Source organism: Erpetoichthys calabaricus, chromosome 17 (genome assembly GCF_900747795.2).
Source record: "Erpetoichthys calabaricus chromosome 17, fErpCal1.3, whole genome shotgun sequence".
NCBI classification, from domain to species: Eukaryota; Metazoa; Chordata; class Cladistia; order Polypteriformes; family Polypteridae; genus Erpetoichthys; species Erpetoichthys calabaricus.
The window spans coordinates 79,778,023-79,805,926 of NC_041410.2; the positions used below are offsets into that span (position 1 = coordinate 79,778,023).

At 42.8% G+C, this 27,904-nt stretch overlaps 1 protein-coding gene across 1 annotated transcript; it reads right to left on the bottom strand.

The window, feature by feature from the left end:
• Positions 1-5,621: 5,621 nt before the first annotated feature.
• Positions 5,622-26,673, bottom strand: LOC114667649 (uncharacterized). The gene is made up of 7 exons (XM_028823025.2): positions 26,601-26,673; positions 26,190-26,510; positions 23,418-23,535; positions 20,730-20,788; positions 13,692-13,762; positions 8,317-8,364; positions 5,622-5,696 (listed from the first exon to the last, which is right to left on the bottom strand). Exons 1-7 carry the CDS (start codon positions 26,641-26,643, stop codon positions 5,622-5,624), a joined length of 735 nt encoding a protein of 244 aa, XP_028678858.2. The 5' UTR covers positions 26,644-26,673.
• Between the last annotated feature and the right edge of the window lie 1,231 nt (positions 26,674-27,904).

Consider the following 27,904-nt stretch of genomic DNA (forward strand, 5'->3'; position numbering starts at 1 on the left):
TACACTTCTCTGGATGAACGGAGTTAAACGAATGAGGGAATGAGAGCTCCAGGTGCCTCAGCAAATGATCTGCTCGCTTACCTCAAGAGGACTGGAAGTGAACCAGATGAGAGACACACACACACAAAAGTGACACCAGAAGTCACCAGTAAAGTCAGAGAAAGAAAAGGAGGACTGGAAGGCAGTTGATCTGTGGGTACTGCCATGAGCAGAACTCTGCAGTATACTGCTACTGAGAAACTGCCCAAGTCTTCTAAAGAACAACCCCAACTTTATTTTATATTTTAAACGTTTTATTACTGGGGAAAGGCAGCATTTCCAGAATAGCTGAAGTTAATGGAATGACACAAAGACTCATCTCTCATGGACACAAAATAAAAACGGCAGTCATGGTTACATCTTTTTGGCTGACAACATCGGAGTACAAGATGCCTCATACTGACTATGGTTAGAAAAATGTAAGTCGCATCCAACTGAGTAATGTCAGTGCTGAATAAGCACATAAAGGCAGAAGGCACCTTGTGAATTATATAACAGAAAGTGTGATATGAAACAATCGGGCAGGTGTCCATCACAGTAGAGGATACTAAATCTGACAGGTCATAGCATTTAATTATAATTTTCTGGAAGAAGTGGTGATACTACACAAGCTTTCTTAATGAAGTGTATATTACTATATATATATATACATAAATACATATCTGAAAATCCACAAAGTTAGCAAATGAATCACATATCTTAAAATAGTTTTTTATTCCTAAACTTTCGATTCCTACCAATCATTATCAGAGGAAAATGATTAGACTTACAGGAACCCAAGGCAATATATAGCAAATGAGGGGAGGACAGATGGATGTTGGGATTGATGAGGTGGGCTTCAGAGGGTGTTAGTCATAATGTCTTATTATTTGCATGTTCTTCTTTTCAAGCTTGTAATATGGCAGCTGTTGGAATGACAAATAAAAGGCATATGTCTCTGTCATATGCCATTTGGTATGGGACTCTTAAAAGCAGTGTTAATGTTTGTGATGTACCATCTGTTGGAATGACAGTGACATTGCACCCAGACAGACACACAGATAATTATGCTTTTATTAAGGTGGATATTTACCTTAATAAATTTATACTGTATATAAAAAAGGGGTGTCACAGTGGTAGCACTGCTCCCTCGGATTAAGGGATTATGTCCTGGGTCCTCTCTACATGGAGTCTGCATATACTCCCCTTGTCTGTTTGGGTTTTCTCCAGGTACTCAACACTCCAAAGCTATGCAGGTTAGGTGGGCTGATGATCCTCGCATGTGTGTGTTTGCTCTGTGATGGACTGATGCCCTGTCCGGGGTTTGTTCCTTCCTTGCACCCTATGCTAACTGGGATAGGCTCCAGCACCCTGTTCAGGACTAAGTGGGTTAGAAAATGACTGACTGACGTATATAAAATAAATAAAATCTATCTATATATCTATATATATATATACTAGGGGCTTTGCCCCCTGCTCACTTTGCTTGCCAACCCCTGTGTTTGGTTTTCCGGATACACACTTTTAAGATTTTTTTTTTCTTTGAATTGTTGCTATTTCATTAGTTTCACTTTTATTTCAGAACTTATGTAAAAACAATATTTGGAATCTTTTGAGTCCCAATATGCTGAATCTTTTAAATGAGGTCAGTGAGACATGTGTTTAATGACTTTGCACAATAATTCAGGAGAGGTTTCTCAGTTTGGAATTTCAGCACAGACAAAGTGATCGATATCATCAGCAGTTAATAATTATTTTTTGCAAAGTAACCAATAAATGCATGTGAGATAAAACACGTGTTTGAAATTCTCTGACTTAAACTTCAAAGCCTTACAATATTTCCATACTTCTGACATATCACCTGTGTCCATATATTCGATCTCTATTCGCCTTTTCATTATTTCTCTTTCTTTGCGCTAATGCGATGTTTACTTTCTTTGTCTTTTTTTTCCGCTTTCATATTCTGTAACTTGCTCTGCATGTGTTTCGCACCTATGTTTTTTTTGAGTCTTTTGAATTCCAGTTTTCATTATCTCTCACCTGCTCCGCATGTGTTTGGCCCCCTTGTTTTTTAACCTCTTTATGACGTTTTACTTTGTTTTCTACTCTTTGTCTTCTATTTCTGACCGTCCCGCTATTTTTTCAATTACACCTGGTCCGTGATGATTATTTTCCCTTTTTTCGAGTAATAATTTCCTTTTGTTTGTGCTACTGCGATCTTTACTATCTTTTTTTTGATACCGTAACGACCTCCTCGTCCAGCTTGAAAAGAGAAGAAGTAAAAAAAAAAAACAGACAGACAGACATAGTAAAGTCTCACAAAAGTTTTACATGAACAATCAAGAGAAGGAACGGCGACTTTGTAACCCCAAACACCCCCCCCCCTTACCGCATCAATCAATACCCCACTGTCAGTCTTCTGTGCTGTACTCCGCCCTCCCTCAATCGAACCTAACAGTCACTCCAAAAAAAAGGTTTCAACCTGGAAGGGACGCTACAATACTTTCGAATTTTCCTGCTTTCATATTCTTTACCTTTCTCTGCGTGTGTATTGCGCCAATGTTTTTGAACGTCTTTATGAAGTTCTACTTTGTCTTTTAATTCTGAGCCTGATTGGACGTGCTTTTTTTGTCAATTCCACTTGATCCGGACTGATTATTGCTTTCCTTATTTTCTGAATTTGCACCTAATTATTCTTTTTCTTTTTTGCATTTGTTTCTCTGCAATTCTTTTGAGTCTCTTTATTCCGCGCTGCTCTTTCTTCTTCGCTTAGTCGTCGATGTTTCATCTATAATGTATTGTCCTTATATGCTTTATATATGCTGAGAGCCCTGGGTCTGTGTGTGCTCAAAGACTTAACATGACTGAGTGTGTTGCTGCCCGTGCTCTTATTTGGTTGTAAGTATGGCATGTCTTGCAAGAATCTCATGTTCTACGTCCCCGGGAGACGGTCCTTGGTCAATCTCTTTCGTCTCGCAGGTCTTTTAAGTGTCTTCCGTGAAGATCATGTCTCGTCTCCCTAGTCATTCTCTCCCAGGATTTTTTTTTTATAATCCTATATATATATAGGGCGGCACGGTGGCGCAGTGGGTAGCGCTGCTGCCTCGCACTTGGGAGATCTGGGGACCTGGGTTCGCTTCCCGGTCCTCCCTGCGTGGAGTTTGCATGTTCTCCCTATGTCTGCGTGGGTTTCCTCCCACAGTCCAAAGACATGCAGGTTAGATGGATTGGAGATTCTAAATTGGCCCTAATGTGTGCTTGGTGTGTGTGTCCTGCGGTGGGTTGGCATCCTGCCTGGGATTGGTTCCTGCCTTGTGCCCTGTGTTGCCTGGGATTGGCTCCAGCAGACCCCCGTGACCCTGTGTTCGGATTCAGCGGGTTGGAAAATGGATGGATATATATATACACACACACATATATAGTTAGGCCCATAAATATTTGGACAGAGACAACTTTTGTCTAATTTTGGTTCTGTACATTACCACAATGAATTTTAAATGAAACAACTCCGATGCAGTTGAAGTGCAGACTTTCAGCTTTAATTCAGTGGGGTGAACAAAAAGATTGCATAAAAATGTGAGGCAACTAAAGCATTTTTTGAACACAATCCCTTCATTTCAGGGGCTCAAAAGTAATTGGACAATTGACTCAAAGGCTATTTCATGGGCAGGTGTGAGCAAGTCCATCGTTATGTCATTATCAATTAAGCAGATAAAAGGCCTGGAGTTGATTTGAGGTGTGGTGCTTGCATGTGGAAGATTTTGCTGTGAACAGACAACATGCGGTCAAAGGAGCTCTCCATGCAGGTGAAAGAAGCCATCCTTAAGCTGCGAAAACAGAAAAAACCCATCCGAGAAATTGCTCCAATATTACGAGTGGCAAAATCTACAGTTTGGTACATCCTGAGAAAGAAAGCAAGCACTGGTGAACTCAGCAATCCAAAAAGACCTGGACTTCCACAGAGGACAACAGTGGTGGATGATCGCAGAATCATTTCCATGGTGAAGAGAAACCCCTTCACAACAGCCAACCAAGTGAACAACACTCTCCAGGGGGTAGGCGTATCGATATCCAAGTCTACCATAAAGAGAAGACTGCATGAAAGTAAATACAGATGGTGCACTGCAAGGTGCAAGCCACTCATAAGCCTCAAGAATAGAAAGGCTACATTGGACTTTGCTAAAGAACATCTAAAAAAAACAGCACAGTTCTGGAAAAACATTCTTTGGACAGATGAAACCAAGATCAACCTCTACCAGAATGATGGCAAGAAAAAAGTTTGGAGAAGGCGTGGAACAGCTCATTATCCAAAGCATAGCACATCATCTGTAAAACACGGTGGAGGCAGTGTGATGGCTTGGGCGTGCATGGCTGCCAGTGGCACTGGGACACTCGTGTTTATTGATGATGTGACACAGGACAGAAGCAGCCGAATGAATTCTGAGGTGTTCAGAGACATACTGTCTGCTCAAATCCAGCTAAATGAAGTCAAATTGATTCATGATACAGATGGACAATGACCCAAAACATACAGCCAAAGCAACCCAGGAGTTTATTAAAGCAAAGAAGTGGAAAATTCTTGAATGGCCAAGTCAGTCACCTGATCTTAACCCAATTGAGCAGGCATTTCACTTGTTGAAGACTAAACTTCAGACAGAAAGGCCCACAAACAAACAGCAACTGAAAGCCGCTGCAGTAAAGGCCTGGCAGAGCATTAAAAAGGAGGAAACCCAGCATCTGGTGATGTCCAGGAGTTCAAGACTTCAGGCTGTCATTGCCAGCAAAGGGTTTTCAACCAAGTATTAGAAATGAACATTTGATTTCCAGTTATTTAATTTGTCCAATTACTTTTGAGCCCCTGAAATGAAGGGATTGTGTTCAAAAAATGCTTTAGTTGCCTCACATTTTTATGCAATCGTTTTGTTCACCCCACTGAATTAAAGCTGAAAGTCTGCACTTCAACTGCATCGGAGTTGTTTCATTTAAAATTCATTGTGGTAATGTACAGAACCAAAATTAGAAAAACGTTGTCTCTGTCCAAATATTTATGGACCTAACTGTATATATATATATATATATATATATATATATATATGACATGTTACATGTTCTCACAAAAAAATATTATTCATGCCCATTTATTCAGACCAGGTTTACTGGAGGCTGAGCACAAGACTGGCACCAGTCCTGGATGTTGTGCCAGTTCTTCACAGTTCACCCTAACATACACAGCACACTCACTCACACAGGGATGATTTATATTAACATGTCCATGTTTGGGATGTGGGAATAAATCCATAAGACAAGAAGAAAAAAAGACACAGACATGGCAAGTCTATGGAATACCCAGGTCAGCACTGGGACAGTTTCTACAGTATTGTAATGCAGCACTGATTACCATTCTAACACTATAACTCAACATATATTCTAAAATAGTCAGTGTGGATATTGGGAATGCCCTCAGGTTTAACCCTGGAACAGACGAGGATCCATCACTGACTTGCCAAGAGCAGCTTTCATTCATCAGCCAGTGTCAGCTGAACTAAAGAAGCAAAATAAATGGGGCATGAGCAAGATGGTGAGGTTATGTCTGCAACGGAGTGTCAGCACCGCTCTCCTGTGTTCATGGCTTGCCTTTGTAAAGTGCTGTAGTCCGACTGTTCATCAAGCTGCAAGTCCTGTAGGAAGAAAACCAAGGTCAGTAAACAGAAGAGGATTTGTGTGTCCAGTGATAGGTGCCTAGAAGGGTCACCACGTGCAGACAAATCAGCCCACTAAAGGTCAAGGCATGGGCTCCGTGAAGTACACCTCTTTGGCAGGGGACCATGGGCAGAGTAAGAGCCTGTGGGACACCGTTGGCCATAGGTTCTTGAACTATGGGACGGGTCGCAGGGCATCTGCTTTTGAGTCGTACAGAGTTGTGACCCATCATTGTATTCAATGGGAGAGGGTAGAGAAATACCAAAACTGTACTCCACAGTAGAAATAGGACCTGGGCAACTTGTCATCATTGAAAGGAACATAATGGCAGCTTTGCATTAGAAAATCCTTCAGGCGACTGCATACCGAGTGTCTGAGTGCCGAAGCACAACTGGGTTCTGTAACCAGACAATGGGCAAAAACCCACAGGCAGGACTTGCAGCAGAATGTGCCACTACAGCCTCGCCAAGACGACATCACAGCACGGGACAACCGGACAGGGACAAGCAAGACGCCCTGTAAGTGTTTGCACGAGCAGCAACACACCACTGTTAGATCACTTAAGAGTGAAAAGGAAAAGAGCTAACGAGGTTTGGACTGACCGGCAGGCTGTTTCTGTGTTCTCTGACTTTCCGCCGTTAGTTTCAGCCACAGACCCGGCGCACGTTATTCCAGGTCTACCCGCCGCTGTTTTAAATTTGACACTGTGGCTTGAGACTCCTGAGATGTTTCTTTCTAACGAGTTGTATATATAGAATGGGCTGAAGCGGAGTGCAGTTTTTGTCGTTAGAGAGCTAATAACTCTCTGTGGACTGAATAAAAATCACGGTAGGCGCTCTTTTTTTCCTCTTCGTCTTTAATATTTTTGTTTTGCCATCCTCTCAAAAAGAATTGCGTTGACTCAGGACTGCATTTTTTTAGTACCATACACTTTTCACTGTAAATATTTAAACTGAGAACTGTGCATTCTTTTAAAAGTAAGTTATTGTGGAATACAAATGTACCTTTTTTTGGGTAATCTGCATCTCTTGTGCCTCTCTTATTACAGGTCCTGCACGGCTAGCAGGCCGTCTGCTCCACTACACAGGATAGTTCCACAAAAACCAACTGAGAATTTTAGAGGGGCCAAATCAAAACCATAGAGATGTTGTGCTGGGGTCCGACACCAGCAGGTCTTTATTGCCATGTCATGCCAATAATGTCACAGAGCTGAAACAGTCTGACCGGGTGGAATCAGAGCTGGGAGTGACTGATCGAAAATGGCTGCTGCTAGCAACAGCCTGTAATATTCAGAATACAGTAATCCCTCCTCCATTGCGGGGGTTGCGTTCCAGAGCCACCCGCGAAATAAGAAAATCCGCGAAGTAGAAACCATATGTTTATATGGTTATTTTTATATTGTCATGCTTGGGTCACAGATTTGCGCAGAAACACAGGAAGTTGTAGAGAGACAGGAACGTTATTCAAACACTGCAAACAAACATTTGTGTCTTTTTCAAAAGTTTAAACTGTGCTCCATGACAAGACAGAGATGACAGTTCCGTCTTACAATTAAAAGAATGCAAACATATCTTCTTCTTCAAAGGAGTGTGCATCAGGAGCAGATCATGTCAGAGAGAGAGAAAACCAAACAAATCAATAGGGCTGTTTGGCTTTTAAGTATGCGAAGCACCGCGGCACAAAGCTGTTGAAGGCGGCAGCTCACACCCCCTCCGTCAGGAGCAGAGAGAGAGAGAGAGAGAAAAACAAACAATCAAAAATCAATACGTGCCCTTCGAGCTTTTAAGTATGCGAAGCACCGTGCAGCATGTCGCTTCACGAAGCAGCTGCACAAAAGATAGCAACATGAAGATAATCTTTCAGCATTTTTAGACGAGCGTCCGTATCGTCTAGGTGTGCGAACAGCCCCCCTGCTCAATCCCCCTACGTCAGGATCAGAGAAAGTCAGCGCAAGAGAAAGAGAAAAGTAAGCTGGGTAGCTTCTCAGCCATCTGCCAATAGCGTCCCTTGTATGAAATCAACTGGGCAAACCAACTGAGGAAGCATGTATCAGAAATTAAAAGACCCATTGTCCGCAGAAATCCGCAAACCAGCAAAAAATCCGCGATATATATTTAAATATGCTTACATATAAAATCCGCGATAGAGTGAAGCCGCGAAAGGCGAAGCGCGATATAGCGAGGGATTACTGTAACCGCTTTTGGGTCCACACAAAATACTGGGCATTACAAATAAAAAAAGAAAAATACTTAAATAAAATTAGTAACCCACAATTTTGAACTCTGTGACAATGGACGAATGAAGAGATAAAAAAGTATCCACTTTTTATGTTATTAGTTCACTTAAATGTTACATCTGACTGAAGATCTGAAAACATTCACTGGAAAAAAACCCTTAAATAACCCAAAAATCAAACGGCAGCTTTACCCTGAGCAGGACGAGTTCAACCATTTTGAGATTGGGAGGGCAGCCGTTTTTTTGTCGGTGTGGAGCTCCTTTTTATTTTATTTTATACTCTGAATTTCTCTAGTTACAGATTTATCATTTTCTATTTACACTTATATTACAAACATATTTTTATATTTAATTAAAACTCACCGTATAAATGGAGTCTAAATTGGGATCATTCTCCAAAGCTTTGTTCTCCTGCAAAGGAAAGTTACAGCAGGTTTGATTATCTCAGTTTATCCCAAATGTACAGCAAACTCTGAACTAATCTGAATGGCTGGGATAGTTTTAGAAAAATAAGCTGTGAAACAAGCAAGATTATACCAGCTTAATCTGCACATACACATCACATTACGGGGTCCGCAGACACTGGAGAGGACGGCACAGCCCACTCATGCACAAACCCACACCCCCACCCAGACCAGTTTAGGTTCACCAGTTAATCCACCCATGTGTCTGTAATAATAATAATTCTTTGCATTTCTATAGCGCTTTTCTCACTACTCAAAGCGCTCAGCAATTGCAGGTTAAGGGCCCAACAGAGCAGAGTCCCTTTTTGGCATTTACGGGATTCGAACCGGCAACCTTCCGATTGCCAGTGCAAATCCCTAGCCTCAGAGCCACCACTCCGCCTCCGTCTGTGTGTTTGAGTGGGCCCTGAAATGGACTGCTGTCCTACCAAACTGTGGGCTCCATGTTAGCAAGATGCACCCCGGTCTTGAAATATGTTTAGAAATGCTGAAAGTCCATATAAAAATGAATAACGTTATGCAAATGACAAAACAATATTTTACTAAACAGTATTTGGTGTTCTGAAGAAAGGCTGCAAAGTGATTGGGGCCTTCATCTTTGAGAGGTGAGCTCAGCCAGGAGATCAGAGAACCTCCAAGCTGATAGTTGGCACACAGTCCTAAGTGTTATATGCCAGGCACAAATATCCAAGTTTGGCACCCTGCCCAGGATTGGTTCCTGCCTTGTGCCCTGTGTTGGCTGGGATTGGCTCCAGCAGACCCCCGTGACCCTGTGTTCGGATTCAGCGGGTTGGAAAATGGATGGATGGATGGATGGAAGTATCCAAGTCTGCGAAGTGTTCCTCACAGGATCACAGTGGTCAGCAGTAACGTGTGCGGAGGCCCTCAGCCCAAACACGGCATGGCACTGATTTTCACTTTCTCTTTTTTCCTTCCTAGTTCATAACTTTTGGAAGGATATGAGAGTCACAGCAGAACCACCTACTGGATTGTTAACGTTAAGAAACAAAGCAGACATATTCTGTGCTGCACTCTTAGATAGATAGATAGATAGATAGATAGATAGATAGATAGATAGATAGATAGATAGATAGATAGATAGATAGATAGATAGATAGATAGATAGATAGATAGATAGATAGATAGATAGATAGATAGATAGATAGATAGATAGATAGATAGATAGATAGATAGATAGATACTTTATCTTAATAGTTCTTTAAAGGCATTCTATGGCTCTTTACTGGGTTGTGTGGTTCCTCGTAGCTCCATTGCTTGACTAAGCACCATTTCATTCTGGAAGAGTTCTTAGCATAGGAAGATGGTTCTTTGTGCTTTGAGAAAACTGAAATCTTTAATGTGTGGTGGGCTCCCTAGCAGGACACAAACAGGAAGAAATCCTGGAATTGGCCTATGTTGTTGTATGCAGCAAGAGTCCTTTGGAAGTCATGAGCCATTGACGTTTCAAAAATATGTTTCCATCTGTTCATTATGCTATGTGGAGCCTGTTACAGATCTTAAGAAATACAGTAATAGGTTCTTTCTCAAACCTTCATGTGGATGGGTCTTTTTGGAACCAAAAATGGTTCCTCCATGGCACTGAGTGACTGAAATCAGTCCCTGACAGTGTATTGTTCCAACTTAATTTAAAAAAAAATGTGTCACATGTCTAGTGATAGTGGGCCTCTTTCAGGGAACACTTTGATAGGTGCATGAGGGAAGGATTTGGGTGTAACACAATAACCGATGTGTTTTTCTCTTATAGCATCAGACCTGAGGAAAACAAATGGGATGAAAAGCAATGACCCCACCTGTGACTGCGCCTTTTCCAAATTTCTCAGTCCTTGTCATTTATAGGACCAATGCAGAGGATGGTGTGCTGGTGTTGCCCTACATAGATGCGAGAACAAGCCCATTTCATAGGGATACTGCTGGCACCCTGACTCTTTCACACAGTTATTTGTTTGTTTGTCAGACTAACAAGTATAAGCTCTGGTTTTGCTAATTCCAGGTGACACCATAGCTAATACTGTAAGGGTAAAGACGGGTAGGTCTAAGGCTGCTTCCACAGCTCACCTGTTCTGCTTTGATGCAGAGATCCTGCTGAAGTTCTCAGAACAAAGACCCCAAACTCCCACCCCTGTCTCAACCAAAAGTCAAGAGTAGGATTATTTTTGGGATTCATGCATTTTGGCACACTTTAAGGTGACACAGAAAGTCATAAAGACTAAAATGATCCCTCTACCCTTTTGTGACGGAGGTCCTGCAGCTAAGGAGGTACAGAAAGCTGGAGGGACACCAGCTAATTTGTAGGTGAAAAAGATTTAATTGGAGAAGAGACTGACCTTTCTATGGATGCCTGAGGACAACAGCAGGAGCAAACTGAACAATTCACGGGAGCCTGACGTTCACTTGGGGAGAGAATGAGACAATGGAGAGGACCTCTAAGCTGATTGGGGCCTTCATCTTTGAGAGGTGAGCTCAGTCAGGAGATCAGAGAACCTCCAGGCTGATAGTTGGCACACAGAACTAAGTGTTATATGCCAGGCACAAGTATCCAAATCTGCTGGTCTGTGCTGTCCACCAGCTTTTATTAGTTCCAGCCAACCGAAACTGGCAAAAAGGAGATGTGAGCAACCACCAGGACGTTAATAACTAAACTAGAGTTCAAGAAACTGGAATAAGAGTCAACATCTAAGGCTCAGAGAAACAGATGTCAAAAACCAAAGAGCAGGACCACAAGCGAAATCGAGACAAGGTGTGTTAACCTGAAGAAGTGTGGTCAGCAAAGCAGAATTGATGAAACCTTAAAGAAAATCGAGAAGTAGAAGGTAACGAAACGTGAACTGGAATACCAAGAAGACACAAAGGGCTAAGAGTGCACGACTGAAGTTGTTGGAGGGCTGCAGGTCTTCTTTGCCTTCACTTTTTTATTCAGTGACCAATTACTGCTGCTAGCAGAGTCTACGTCTTCTGCATTTAAGTGACCTGATTATTTATGATTCCGATTCTTTAACTACAGTGCATCCAGAAAGTATTCACAGCACATCACTTTTTCCACATTTTGTTACAGTATGTTACAGCCTTATTCCAAAATGGATTAAATTCATTTTTTTCCTCAGAATTCTACACACAACACCCCATAATGACAACGTGAAAAAAGTCTACTTGAGGTTTTTGCAAATTTATTATAAATAAAAAACTTGAGAAGTCACATGTACTTAAGTATTCACAGTCTTTGCTCAATACTTTGTCGATGCACCTTTGGCAGCAATTCCAGCCTCAAGTCTTTTTGAATATGATGCCACAAGCTTGGCACACCTATCCTTGGCCAGTTTCGCCCATTCCTCTTTGCAGCACCTCTCAAGCTCCATCAGGTTGGATGGGAAGCGTCGGTGCACAGCCATTTTAAGATCTCTCCAGAGATGTTCAATCGGATTCAAGTCTGGGCTCTGGCTGGGCCACTCAAGGACATTCACAGAGTTGTCCTGAAGCCACTCCTTTGATATCTTGGCTGTGTGCTTAGGGTCGTTGTCCTGCTGAAAGATGAACCGTCGCCCCAGTCTGAGGTCAAGAGCGCTCTGGAGCAGGTTTTCATCCAAGATGTCTCTGTACATTGCTGCAGTCATCTTTCCCTTTATCCTGACTAGTCTCCCAGTTCCTGCCGCTGAAAAACATCCCCATAGCATGATGCTGCCACCACCATGCTTCACTGTAGGGATGGTGCCAGGTTTCCTCCAAACGTGATGCCTGGCATTCACACCAAAGAGTTCAATCTTTGTCTCATCAGACCAGAGAATTTTCTTTCTCATGGTCTGAGAGTCCTTCAGGTGCCCTTTGTCAAACTCCAGGCGGGCTGCCATGTGCCTTTTACTAAGGAGTGGCTTCTGTCTGGACACTACCATACAGGCCTGATTGGTGGATTGCTGCAGAGATGGTTGTCCTTCTGGAAGGTTCTCCTCTCTCCACAGGGGACCTCTGGAGCTCTGACAGAGTGACCATCAGGTTCTTGGTCACCTCCCTGACTAAGGCCCTTCTCCCTTGATCGCTCAGTTTAGATGGCTGGCCAGCTCTAGGAAGAGTCCTGGTGGTTTCGAACTTCTTCCACTTACGGATGATGGAGGCCACTGTGCTCATTGGGACCTTCAAAGCAGCAGAAAGTTTTCTGTAACCTTCCCCAGATTTGTGCCTGGAGACAATCCTGTCTCAGAGGTCTACAGACAATTCCTTTGACTTCATGCTTGGTATGTGCTCTGACATGAACTGTCAACTGTGGGACCTTATATAGACAGGTGTGTGCCTTTCCAAATCATGTCCAATCAACTGAATTTACCACAGGTGGACTCCAATTAAGCTGCAGAAACATCTCAAGGATGATCAGGGGAAACCGGATGCACCTGAGCTCAATTTTGAGCTTCAAGGCAAAGGCTGTGAATACTTATGTACATGTGCTTTCTCAATTTTTTTATTTTTAGTAAATTTGCAAAAACCTCAAGTAAACTTTTTTCACGTTGTCATTATGGGGTGTTGTGTGTAGAATTCTGAGGGAAAAAATGAATTTAATCCATTTTGGAATAAGGCTGTAACATAACAAAATGTGGAAAGAGTGATGCGCTGTGAATACTTTCCGGATGCACTGTATGTCCAACAACCAAACAATACTGAAATACAAAGCAGGCCAACAGATGATCCCATTATATAATAATTTATTTTAATAATTTCTTTGAAAAGAAAAAAAGTGAAGATCTCAAAAATATAGATCTGTTCTGGGCCACTGATCATGTTAGTGGTGCTCTCAGTCAAAATGACACAAAGTGTTTTGGAAGAATCTGCTATGGCAGAATGAGAGCGAGTGCTACCAAGCCATACAATCAAATCATTTGTCGCATCAACACTGAAAAACTGGTCACTGCAAAAATAGTGGTCTTTCAGGGCCTGCGCTTTAGACCCCCGAGTTAGAACGTCTGATCGATTAGCAGCAGTAACCGGTCACTAATTAAGAAAGTGGCAGAAATGAAAAAAACCCCCAGGGTCAGAGTCTGACACCCCTGCAGTAACTGCTGTCATCTCCCATATGGGTTTGCTGTCTGAACTGTGAAGGACCTGAGATCCAAAAATGAAACAGGAAGAGAGACACATGGACAGAACAAAACATGCTAAAGTGACATGGGAAAGAAGAACTTCTACGTTTCAAGAGAAGCGGCTGGTGGCTTCCATGTTCAGAGTAAACAGGAAGACACGTGGCGTACGGGGTGACTTGTCAACATCACTCACCTTTCGCCGCTCAGATGTCATATTCTCATACACTCGTGATGCACTTGTCCCTGCAGGTGGTTCTGGAGAAACTGAAAAGGCATTAAGTTAAGTTTTGCACTTCTTTAGGTGCCAAGTGTACAGATAAAGCGACAAGGAGAGACTGGCATTAGGAGGTTACAGGACAGGCACCCGGGAGGCACTGGAGTGTACTTTGATTAGAAGCCCTCTCTCCTTGACTAAAACAGAGCAACCTGTGATGTGATGTGCCCAAGGAATTAGAGAGCCTCTTAGCTCACTCGTGGCCTGCCGCTGCGGGACGCTGTGGTGCCAGTCAGGTGAAGAAGTGCGTCACACCTTCAGACCTGAGTGCACAACTGAATAATTCCCACCAGCTGCAGTTAATTAACTTTTTGATTTCAGGGTTCACGTTATCAACACCTGGAGTACGATGAGAGGGGGGTCTTCCACCCTCACTCAGAACACAACTGCTGATAACAGGTCTCTAGTTGTAAACAACCTGGGGGGTACTTCAGGCGTGACAGACGTGTACCCCAGCAGCACTTGCAGGTCGGACAGACTTTCAAGAGAGCAGGAGAGCTGCCCCCAAATGGCGCCCCCCAGGGTCTCTGAAGAAGTCCGACAGGGCAGCCAGTTTAAACTACATGCCCAGCTAAAGTCCAAACCAGAGCAATGACACTGTTCTGGTGGAGCAGGTACCACCAGCCATGATGCCAGTCCATCCACACCTGCCTTTACAGCTTGTTGAACTCCGCACCTTGATGAAAATTAAAGAGATTTAATCCCTTGATCCTGTCAGATTAGGTTGCCCACTTTAGGCCTGGCTCTCCCTTGGTTGCTCTCCACTGCACAGCTGACCAAAACAGTTGTAGAATCTCGGCAAACTTCCAGAAGATACTTTGGTTTTCACTTCTAAATGTCCTGAGCATTCTGGTTTTCAGTATAAAAGGCGTAGAATGGCCTGCTGCATTCAAGTTTCCATTGTGTTACTCTGCAGCATCATGTGAGTGAGCCAACATATAAATTCTGGTTTGCTGCATATTATCATCTATGGAGTATTATGGTGATCTTTAATTCTTAGCAATCTCAGCCTCAAAGGTCCTTCCCAGAAACTGTCAACAAGATTCATATCCTGCATATTTTTTTATGGCCTTTATAGCAGGGTCGACAATTTAAGATCAGCCTGTTACTGGTACAGCACAGATTGTGCACAACTGCTCTTTTCACATCCAGCACTTCCTCTTTAGAACATTTGAACAATTGTAATGAGAACAGGCCATTCAGCCCAACAAGCTGTTCACACAGAAATAACATCAAGTCGAGCTTTGAGGGTCTCTAAAGTCCTAATCTCTGCTGCTCTACTTTGTAATTGTTTCTGCATGTCTGTGGTTCTTTGTGTGAAGATACAAGTTTCATAAGATGTAGGGCGTCCTGCCACATTGAGAAGTCTGTACGTAGACGTCATGGACTCTCTGTATGAAGGGAGCCTGGCTGCACTACAAAATGGCGACAGTTATTGCTCTCTTTGCAGCAATGCATCCCTTTAACGTTTTAGAGGTCTTCTCACTGGACAAACTGGTGAGGAAGGCAGGCTCTATTGTAGGCATGGAGCTGGACAGTTTGACATCCGTGGCGGAGCGACGGGCGCTGAGCAGGCTCCTGTCAATTATGGAGAATCCACTGCATCCACTGAACAGGATCATCTCCAGACAGAGGAGCAGCTTCAGCGACAGACTGCTGTCAATGTCCTGCTCCACTGACAGACTGAGGAGATCGTTCCTCGCCCACACTATGTGACTCTTCAATTCCACCCAGGGGGGTAAACGTTAACATTATTCAAAGTTATTGTCTGTCTGTATACCTGCATTGTTATCACTCTTTAATTTAATATTGTTCTTTATCAGTATGCTGCTGCTGGAGTATGTGAATTTCCTCTTGGGATTAATAAAGTATCTATCTATCTATCTATCTATCTATCTATCTATCTATCTATCTATCTATCTATCTATCTATCTATCTATCTATCTATCTATCTATCTATCACTGTATTTTTGGTTATTCATTGGTAAAGGGATGGCTCTCTAATGATTTGACCAAAAGAGATTTGGAAATACGGAGGAAATTCACTTATTTGTACAACTGGAGCCCTGACTAATTAAATGGCGTGCTCAGGGTGATTGACCTCTTAGCCACTAGGCAATGCTAGAGTTCTTAAATTAAAATATCTGCCCCTCTTACTTCACCACATTAATATCTTCACGTTCTTGAAGGCCTAAAATGTTAGCAATTTTCAGCCTAATCAGTCACTTGCCTTTTCTGTCAAAAGTTCTCGAGCGTGTTGTAGCTTCCTAACTCACCAATTACTTAACTTCTAATAATTTGATGGAACCCTTTCAGTCTGGTTTCAGGACCCAGCACAGCTGTGAAACTGCTCTTCTACAGGTAACCAATGATTTGCTTATGGCAGCAGACTCTGGATAAACCAGCGTATTAATTCTGTTAGACCTCAGTGCAGCATTTGACACTCAGGTCAGACATGACATTCTACTGTCCAGAATGAAGAACATGCTGGGTATCTCTGGCACTGCCCTCCAGTGGTTCAAGTCCTATCTGACTGATAAGTAAGAGTTTGTTAGTCTTGGCAACAGCAGATCCAGCTCAGCACCAGTCACACAAGGAGTCCCTCAGGGCTCTGTCCTCGGTCCTCTGCTTTTCTGTATATGCTTCCCCTTGGCCATATCATTCATACCTATGGACCGGGTTATCACTTTCCTGCAGGTGATACTCAACTCTATTTCAATGTTAAAAGTGAAACTTCATTAGAGCTTTCTCAACTTCCCTCAGTGAAATTAAAATCTGGATGGAGCAGAACTCTTTAAAATTAAATTACAACAAAACTAAACTGCAAATTGGCCCTAAAAGCACAACTTACGAAAATGAGCTCCTTCTCAGTGATCTCATCAGAGCTTCTTCTAATGCAAGGTATCTTGGTGTCATTTTTGATTCCTTCCTTCTTACTCCACTCACATAAGCCACATTAAGAAACTTTCTTACTTCCATCTCTGTAACATATCTCGTATTCGCTCCTTCCTCTCCTTTTCTAATGCTTTTATCACATCCCTCGTCGATTATTTTGATTCCCTACTGGCAGGTGCCCCTTCTAATCTTCTATCACAGCTCCAGCTTATTCAAAACTCTGCAGCAAGAGTCCTTACACGGACCAGCAGCAGCGAGCACATCACACCCATCCTGCTTCGGCTTCACTGGCCCCCTGTGTCTTACAGAATCGAATATAAAATTCTATTAATAACCTACAAAGTTTTAAATGGCCTCACACTGGACTACATCAGGGACCTTCTCCGTGTCTACGCTCCTGTTCACCCACTAAGGTCCTCTGATTCTGGTAGTCTCGTTGTGCCCCACACTAACCTGCACTCTATGGGTGACAAGGCCTTCAGCTTTATAGCGCCCCGACTTTGGAATGACCTCCCGAAATGAACGAGATCAGCTGACTCCATTCGTTCTTTTAAAAAACGACTTAAAACTCCTCTGTTCAGGGAGGTGTTTAACTTAACCTGACGCTCGGCCCCATCTTTCAGTTTGCGCCTCTGTCCAGATAATGTGTGTGTGTGTGTTATATCACAAATGATGTGATCTGTTTCAGGCATTTCTTTAAGTATTACATTTAGTATTATACTCTGACTTAGTCTTTGTTTTATTCTACTTAATGCTCATATATATCCTGTGTTTATTTGGTTAGTTTATGCAGAAACTGCAGTGCATCCAGAAAGTATTCACAGCGCATCACTTTTTCCACCTTTTGTTATGTTACAGCCTTATTCCAAAATGGATTAAATTCATTTTTTTCCTCAGAATTCTACACACAACACCCCATAATGACAACGTGAAAAAAGTTTACTTGAGGTTTTTGCAAATTTATTAAAAATAAAAAAACTGAGAAATCCCATGTACATAAGTATTCACAGCCTTTGCTCAATACTTTGTCGATGAACCTTTGGCAGCAATTACAGCCTCAAGTCTTTTTGAATATGATGCCACAAGCTTGGCACACCTATCCTTGGCCAGTTTCGCCCATTCCTCTTTGCAGCACCTCTCAAGCTCCATCAGGTTGGATGGGAAGCGTCGGTGCACAGCCATTTTAAGATCTCTCCAGAGATGTTCAATCGGATTCAAGTCTGGGCTCTGGCTGGGCCACTCAAGGACATTCACAGAGTTGTCCTGAAGCCACTCCTTTGATATCTTGGCTGTGTGCTTAGGGTCGTTGTCCTGCTGAAAGATGAACCGTCGCCCCAGTCTGAGGTCAAGAGCGCTCTGGAGCAGGTTTTCATCCAAGATGTCTCTGTAAATTGCTGCAGTCATCTTTCCCTTTATCCTGACTAGTCTCCCAGTTCCTGCCGCTGAAAAACATCCCCACAGCATGATGCTGCCACCACCATGCTTCACTGTAGGGATGGTGCCAGGTTTCCTCCAAACGTGACGCCTGGCATTCACACCAAAGAGTTCAATCTTTGTCTCATCAGACCAGAGAATTTACTTTCTCATGGTCTGAGAGTCCTTCAGGTGCCTTTTGGCAAACTCCAGGCGGGCTGCCATGTGCCTTTTACTAAGGAGTGGCTTCCGTCTGGCCACTCTACCATACAGACCTGATTGGTGGATTGCTGCAGAGATGGTTGTCCTTCTGGAAGGTTCTCCTCTCTCCACAGAGGACCTCTGGAGCTCTGAATGAGTGACCATCGGGTTCTTGGTCACCTCCCTGACTAAGGCCCTTCTCCCCCGATCGCTCAGTTTAGATGGCCGGCCAGCTCTAGGAAAACCTGGTGGTTTCGAACTTCTTCCACTTACGGATGATGGAGGCCATTGTGCTCATTGGGACCTTCAAAGTAGCAGAAGTTTTTCTGTAACCTTCCCCAGATTTGTGCCTTGAGACAATCCTGTCTTGGAGGTCTACAGACAATTCCTTTGACTTCATGTTTGGTTTGTGCTCTGACATTAACTGTCAACTGTGGGACCTTCTATAGACAGGTGTGTGTCTTTCCAAATCATGTCCAGTCAACTGAATTTACCACAGGTGGACTCCAATGAAGCTGTAGAAACATCTCAAGGATGATCAGGGGAAACAGGATACACCTGAGCTCAATTTTGACCTTCATGGCAAAGGCTGTGAATACTTATGTACATGTGCTTTCTCAATTTTTTTTTATTTTTAATAAATTTGCAAAAATCTCAAGTAAACTTTTTTCATGTTGTCATTATGGGGTGTTGTGTGAAAAAAAAAGAATTTAATCCATTTTGGAATAAGGCTGTAACATAACAAAAGGTGGAAAAAGTGATGCGCTGTGAATACTTTCCGGATGCACTGTATTTGTATCATTTTAAGTGCCGTGACCATGAAGAAGGCACTATATAAATAAAACATATTATTATTGCTATTAAAATGTCTAATAGACATCCTCCTGAGCCGTAGTGTAAGTCGATTTCTCTAAGCTGACTTAGAGGAGCCGAAAGTGCATGTCATGTACATCATATTATTAGATTTTTATTAATAAGTGGATGTCCATTTTATAAAACATTTCTCTGGTTAGCTGATTGCTTATATGTTAGTCTGAATCACACAAATTCATTTTTTATATTTTGCTCTTCCAGGATCAGTGGAATCAAAGCCTGAATGAGAAGTGGATGTGTCTTCACCCCCAATGACACACTCAAACAGAGCCACCACTCTACCATATGGGGTCTTCATGGAGTAGCCAGACCATCCAAGCCCACCAGGAACGCATGGCAGCCCAGAGTTGAGCGACAGTTCCTGTCAGTTTCCGCCTGTCGTGCTGGAGGTATTTACATTTTATTTTTTGTGGCTAGAGCTGGCCTGGTTTTCTGTCTTGAGCGTCTCTTGAGCTGCTTTACACTTGCTAAGTGATTCTTCTGCTAGGCTTTCGGAAATGAATCTAGAAACATAAATGATGAACGTAAGACCGAGAGTACGGCAAAGTCTGCATGGATGCCAAGTTCTAATTTTGCTGTTCTAGATGAAGGGACGTTGTTGTGATGTGAGATTTTACATATAACTTGATGAATATTTTGTACTGTATATCTTTATTTGTAATTTAGACAAAGCAATGTAATTTAGTGTTTACCCCCCCCCCCCCCCCCTTAGGAATGGGTCTGACAGGATTTGGGGGATGTGTGTTTTAAACCAGTTTGCCAAGTGTTTCTTTGCTAAAGTCATTTCTACCCCTGCAAATAGGCTGAGGTGTACTTTAACATATGGTTTGGTGGCAGGTGTTAAGATGTTCTATTTCCCCCATTGGTCTGAAGTATGGCTGTTTGGAATTGGCTTGTCTCAGAGGCCTTTAAGTACCATGATGTCCTATTGGCTCTCGGGATTGGACAGAACATCTATAAATGTATGTGTTTAACCTCACACTCTCGCTCTTACCAACCAACATATGATGAAGAAGCAACTCTCTTACTAACCTGTGATGATGAAGAGAACACAATGAACAGCACAGCTCAGCAGCCATTTTGAACAGACATGTGGCTGAAAGCTGAGCATCAATGATGCCTTAACTAGAGACATTTAAGTAACCACAAGTCTGTGTGCCGCCTGAACTACATATCACCATTTAATCAGGTTGTATGGTTGCCAATATTCAAATGTACTTTGCATTTTGTTATTATTTATGAATATTATCAATAATACTAATACATTGTTTAAACTGTAACTTAACTTCTGCTTGTCTTTTACTACATCTAATTGCCTGAGGTTATAGATATAGAAGGGAAGGTGGGGATAAGTTATATATAATAGTACCTTATAAACACTGGTAAGTCTGTGAGATTAGGCATTCTAAGGCTACATATTAATAATACAATAGGGGAAAGTAGAGCAATATATATATTACTCTACCAAGACAAAACAGACGTTAAACTTGACATGCCGGTGTATCAAAGCAGTTTGATAACAGCCTGTGGAATCAAACATTAAAAGTCACAGAAACACGACAGAGCTGTACTTACCATGATCCTTCACACTGCTGCTGCTAGGAAGGTACCGCTTGAAATTCAGGGGGTCCCAGCTGCACACAGAAGACAGACAGAGGGCTTCTTTACATGTGTGTCTGTGGTCAAATGTGCGATTACTACTATTGCACTCACTATGTGACCAGAACTGCCACCACACTTGCCGTCCATCAGTTTCTCAGACATACTGCAAGTAACAACATCATGTCTGCCATTCCAGCTAATCGAACAGAGCAATTCTTCATTCCAGCCAAGTTCTCAGTCCCAGGCTTGTTATATAAACTCAAGCCTTTCCTCATATTGCTATACCAAGGCATTGCATGTGATTACCTGAAGTGCGTATTTTGCACTGCGCTGTTTCATTTCTCCTGGACGTCACTAAAGTCAGCACTGAAGTGTTTCACATAAGAAGGACATTCCACTACTTTCAGTATTTTCCTCAGGGCTTTAATGTCGTGGAATATCTCTAAGGAATCTGGGAGCAGACTTTAAACTACCAGTGCAGTCCTCAGTAAAACTGAGCTGTGCTCCAATTGTACAACACAATGCACTGACAGCTACTGCAGGACTGGCCCATAAGGACAGTACTCCATGTGGAAAGGCACTATATAAAAACAATGGATGTGGGTGCCATTAGCAAATACTTCTTTAATGTACCTGGAAATCACCAAACGTCATTACACAGGGAAGCCAGTGCTGTTACCAAGTGAACTGAACATCACACTAAACACCCCAAATTATAAAAAGAGAGAAGAAGAAGAAGAAGAAGGGCGTCAAGTAGAACAAACACAATTGGTAAAGGCGAGCAGAAACGTTAAGTTTGAAATAAGAACAAGGAGGGAAAGGAAAAGGAAAAAAAAATCACCTCGAAGTTGGCAGCTCACATGAGACGTACACTTTATTACGATTCATGTGCTGCGATTGACTTTGCTGTTATTTCTAAATTTGATTTGGATATCGAGACTCTGATTAATTTTTATCATTAAGCTTCGATGTTTTCACGCCGCCATTTTGCTATTTTCAATGCTTTTTTTGCAGGCCTCAGTGCCCCTTTGCTATTATTTGTCAGCCGGATATCTCACACCAGAAGTCAACAATGCAGGAGTACATAAGACGGCCTCGTCTGTGACAGTCGGTCCAAAAACACTTAAGGAGTCTGTGAGGTTTGGTTTATGTGCTGGGCTTTGGTGCATTGACACAACTGAACGTCTGGTTTCCACCCTGCTCTGTGGTTTCACTCATCTCCCGATTCCTGTTTCTGTGCTCCAAAACTTTATCCACCTCGTTTAAAAAAAACAATGGGCAGTTAGGCTTTATGCCGTGGTGTTGGTTTCCTTTTGCACCTTTGGCTTTTGACCATTCACTTTAACCTCCTTAGCGTTAGTCCTGAGTGACACTCGAGCGATGGTGTAGACGTGTCTCACGTAAGACCCGAGGATTACTGGGGCGGTAAAAGTGCCGAGCGTCACACGGGCATCGGTGCAGGCGTGCCTAGTGCAACCGTCACGCCCGAGCGTTCCATGGGCATCGATGGAGACACATCTCCTCCTAGCCTCATAATGGCGGCCTGTAAGAAACGCCTCTCATCAGCTGTGGTGATGAAGTGAATCTGAGCTCAGGCAGCGAAACTGAAAGTGTGCTCTTCATATTATTATTATTATTATTATTATTCAGCATTATCATTGGTATCATTATCATACTTTCTACACTTCTGACTTTGTACTTTTATTGTTTTGAATGTTGTACAGTAGAAAGATGAGATTTAATAACATTTTTTTACATGTTTATTGTGAGAAAAAAAATGTGATGCTAAGGAGGCTACGCCATTTTTTCAATATTTGAATTTTGGTTAGTATTTTATTTTTTTTTGCTATTTTCATTTTGGACTTTGGAGTTTGTAATAATCCATCCATCCATCCATTTTCCAACCCGCTGAATCCGAACACAGGGTCACGGGGGTCTGCTGGAGCCAATCCCAGCCAACACAGGGCACAAGGCAGGAACCAATCCCGGGCAGGGTGCCAACCCACCGCAAGACACACACAAACACACACTAGGGCCAATTTAGAATCGCCAATCCACCTAACCTGCATGTCTTTGGACTGTGGGAGGAAACCGGAGCGCCCGGAGGAAACCCACGCAGACACGGGGAGAACATGCAAACTCCACGCAGGGAGGACCCAGGAAGTGAACCCAGGTCCCCAGGTCTCCCAACTGTGAGTCAGCAGCGCCACCGTGCTGCCCCGTTTGTAATAATGAGTCCATTAATGAGTTAATATCACAAGCCATAAAGTTTTCTTTGAAATCCCATCATGAAATCCTTTGCACGCTTTGAGTTTTCAAGCTAAGCTGAGTGTGTGTTTGGTGTGCCGCCATAATTTGTCCTGCTAAGACAGACCACAGGGTCTTTTATCTTCTAAAGTATTTCCCCCTTGGGAAATTTTATTTAGTGACCACACATGCACTTTGGTAAGAGATGTACCCCTAAGAGGGAATTACTCTGACTTGGCACAGGTGACAATTTGGTTTGGGCCAAACGAATTTAGTGTCCACACCTGATCTTTACTCCAGCCTGGTCAGTGCTGGGTACCCCTTCTTGAATAAAAAGCAGGAAAAAGACCGAGACAGGTGACACCAAAGGGCTTCAGTGCAGAGACAAAGGTGACAGAAAGAAAAGACACTCACCTGATGAGCTTTATAATAAAATAGATGCCAACTGAACCAAGAATCCCACCTAAAAATGAACCAATCATGATTCCTGCTACTCGTCCTTCATTCATAGATGACTGAGGTGGGGTTGGTTCTAAGAAAAATGAAAAAAATAAAACTAATATCATCACAGACTCTTACGTTTCCATTTATGAAGTAGTAATATGTTTTGTAAATTCAGGCACACTGCAGGCGTTATCTGTAGAACGTGATGCCGGCTTTCTTAAAAGGTGTTTGCTGTTATACTGGTACACCAATCAACCACAACACTAAAACCACCTGCCTATTGGTGGACCCCCCTCGTGCCACCAAAATGGCTCTCACTGTCAATTGTGGACTCCACAAGACCTCTGAAGGTCTCCTTTGCTATCCTAGCAGCAGATCCTTTAAGTCCTGGAAGTTGCCCTTCATGGCTCAGACTTGTTTTTCCAGCATATCCCAGAGATGCTCGATCGGATCTGAAGGCCAAGTCCACACTTTGAACTGTTTGTCCTGTTCCTCAAATTATTCCTGAACAATATTTGCATTGTGGCAGGGTGTATTTTCCAGCTGAAAGAGGCCACTGCCATCAGGGAATACCACTGCTGTGAAGGGGTGCACGTGGTCTGCAACAATCTTCATGTAGGTGGTACGTGTCAAAGTGACGTCCACATGAATGGTTGGCCCCAAGATTTCCCAGTAGAACATTGACCAGCACATCACCCTGACGTCACCGGCTTGCCTTCTTTCCAGAATGCACCCTGATGCCATGTCTTCTCCAGGTAAACAAGGCGCACACACCCGGCCATCCAAACGTGATTCATCACACCAGGCCACCACTTTCCGCTGTTCCACAGCCCAGTTCTGACACTCCTGTGTCCATTGTAGGTGCTTTTGCTGGTGGACTGTGGTCAGCATGGGCACTCAGACTGGTCTGCGGCTCTGACATTTGATCAGAAATGTTTGGAGGCTTCTCCCATGAAACTCTGAGCACCATGACACGCTAGATTAAAGAGCAGGGGGGGCAGTTGTTGGACTAGGGGTCCTCTGTGAAACTCTGAAGACAGCTGGTACTGCGTATTGTCACTCACTGACTGATTCACAGACATGTCATAGATGGATGGATACAGAGATGCAATCCACACAGGACACAGGACCGACATGCCTGTTAGAGGAGAGGAGCCTCCAAACAGCACAGCGCCCTTAGTTCTGAGGAGCTGCAGTGGTGACATGGAGCGCAATACGAGAAAGCAAAGCAAACTGACACTACAGGTTTATTGTTAAAGTAGTTAGTTGGGTTCGGAGTTCGGACCACTTACTGCAGCTGGGCTAAAAGATTAATGCTCATGAAAAACACATGAAGTATATTAATAATTGGTCAGTGCTGTAAGATGTTCTGTTCATACATTTTGATGATTTTCCTTAATTCACTTATAATCTGAAGTAAACTGTTACACAACTAATTTGACATTGAACCTGCTAATAGGGTTATCATGTTCATTATGCACAAGATTTTCTTGCAATTTACTTCATAGATGAAATTATTAGAATGATTAAAACATTACAACAGTAAATTATGAACTGGACAAAACAGCAACAATTGATAAATTGAGGAAACTGAAATGCATTTCAAATCCGTGTAAGCAAACATAACATGGGGGGAAACTGCGCATGCAGGACCCCATTCTGTCCCACCTAAACTTGCTAACCGCACGCCACTTGTTACGTACTTTCACGTAAGTTAATAGATAGACAGATAGATAGATAGATAGATAGATAGATAGATAGATAGATAGATAGATAGATAGATAGATAGATAGATAGATAGATAGATAGATAGAACTGAAGAGCACTATATAATAGATAGATAGATAGATAGATAGATAGATAGATAGATAGATAGATAGATAGATAGATAGATAGATAGATAGAACTGAAGAGCACTATATAATAGATAGATAGATAGATAGATAGATAGATAGATAGATAGATAGATAGATAGATAGATAGATAGATAGATAGATAGATAGATCTGAAGAGCACTATATAATAGATAGATAGATAGATAGATAGATAGATAGATAGATAGATAGATAGATAGATAGATAGATAGATAGATAGATAGATAGATAGATAGATAGAACTGAAGAGCACTATATAATAGATAGATAGATAGATAGATAGATAGATAGATAGATAGATAGATAGATAGATAGATAGATAGATAGATAGATAGATAGAACTGAAGAGCACTATATAATAGATAGATAGATAGATAGATAGATAGATAGATAGATAGATAGATAGATAGATAGATAGATAGATCTGAAGAGCACTATATAATAGATAGATAGATAGATAGATAGATAGATAGATAGATAGATAGATAGATAGATAGATAGATAGATAGATAGATAGATAGATAGAACTGAAGAGTGCTATATAATAGATAGATAGATAGATAGATAGATAGATAGATAGATAGATAGATAGATAGATAGATAGATAGATAGATAGATAGATAGATACTTTATTAATCCCAAGGGGAAATTCACATACTCCAGCAGCAGCATACTGATACAAAAAAACAATGTTAAATTAAAGAGTAATAAAAATGCAGGTAAAAACAGTCAATAACTTTGAATAATGTTAACGTTTACCCCCGGCACACCCCCCCACACCCCCCCCCCCCCCCCCACCAAACCCCCCCCCCCCCCCCACCCCACGGGTGGAACTGAAGAGTCGCATAGTTAATGCCTGTTAACTCACCGGTCACGTTTAGCCGGACCACCCCGCTCAGCGTCTGCGTATTAACGGAGATCGTCACGTTGTACTCCCCTGAGTCGTCAACAGTCAGGCTGTGCAGAACCAGAGACCCCGTGATGGTGTCGAGGACCACTCTTCCTGTGTACCCAGCTTGGTAAAATGTAATGTTCGGGCCCTTCCATAAAAGCAGCACCTTAGAGTTAAGAGCCCACGTCCCCTCTTCTGCCACGAACGGGGGATCAATTGAAACATTCAGTGTCACTTTGCCACCAACAAAGCCGATTACGGGACTTTTGGGAGTAATTAGGGTGACCGAGGAGTTACCTGCAGAAGGCAGAAAGGGAGACCAAAGAAAGTCGTATTGCGTTTTTAATTCTTTACCCGATTCCCGGCACTTAACGGATTCCCCCCTACCTGTTACGATAGTCAGAAGGAGCGCTGCGCTGGTGGTCAGCATCGTCGCAGACAGTCCGGCAGAAAGAAACACAGCCACCTGCTTTATAGACGGGGTTGTGGACACCTCGCCACCTGCACGGTTAACTTCCTCTTTTGATTTTTGGTAAAGTGATGCCCAGAATAACCCTGGCATTGACGGGCAGCCTGCACTATGCGGTTTGTGGTCTCTGCTTCAGGTGGACTCTGATCCGGGCGGCTCGTGCTGTGCGCTGAAACAGAAGTCACTCTTTGACTCTGCTATGAGAAAGCGGAGTTGAAAAGGCAGTACATGCGTGTGTGTGTGCGCGCGCCTGGGGATATATGTATGTATGTATGTATGTATGTATGTATGTATGTATGTATGTATGTATGTATGTATGTATGTATGTGTGTATGTATGTATGTATGTGTAATTTCTTTCGATGTTTTGCATATATGGTTTTATAAAATAAGACTTCAGTCTGCCTAGCTCCGAGTGTGTCTGTCGATGGATAACGGACGATATCAACCGGTAAAAAAAACACTTTAAAGATAAATACGAGCGCGCGCGCCCTGTGACGTACTCAGTGCCAGTCGGCACCTGCCGCTGCTGCCTCACACTTTACACGGCCCTATAAAGAAATAAACTACTTAGGAGAATGATTTATATTTATTATAAAACGGGAAACAATTCACTTTGCTATGTATTTATGCCAATAGTGTGATTTTTTTATTGGCAAGTGTGCATTAAATTGACTGCAATTACATCTTATGTATATCGCCGTGATCAAAATCTTCTCGTCCAGGCCGATCTTTCAAACAGTGCCGGTCGAAGCCCATAAGGAGCCCCAGGCTACCCCCTTTCGAAAAGCGCCCCTCGGTGGACAGACGCGGGGAAGCTAGGAAAGGTCCGGAGAGCGCGCGCGTGCACGCCGCTTGACTTAACCGAAACGGCGCCCATCGGGCTCCACGGTGCGGACGTAACGGAAAGGCGCGTCGCTTGAATTACGTAAACGGCGCATCTCACTGGCCGCAGCGCGCGCCACTTAACCCCCAGAAAGGGTGGCCTCCTATGTCGCCCAACGGAGTGACCGTCACTTCTTGCAAACATCCCGAACGTGTCCGAGGTTTTGTTTATTGGAACAATGAATGGACCATCCATTCCTTCGAAGACGCAGGGCGGAATGGTTCACATATTTACGTTAGTCAGTCCACCTGGAACCTGCCCACCTGTATTCAGTCAAAAACGGAATGTAAAAATACCTTTTCAAGGTAACAATTTATAAATTCATAGCACCACAGAA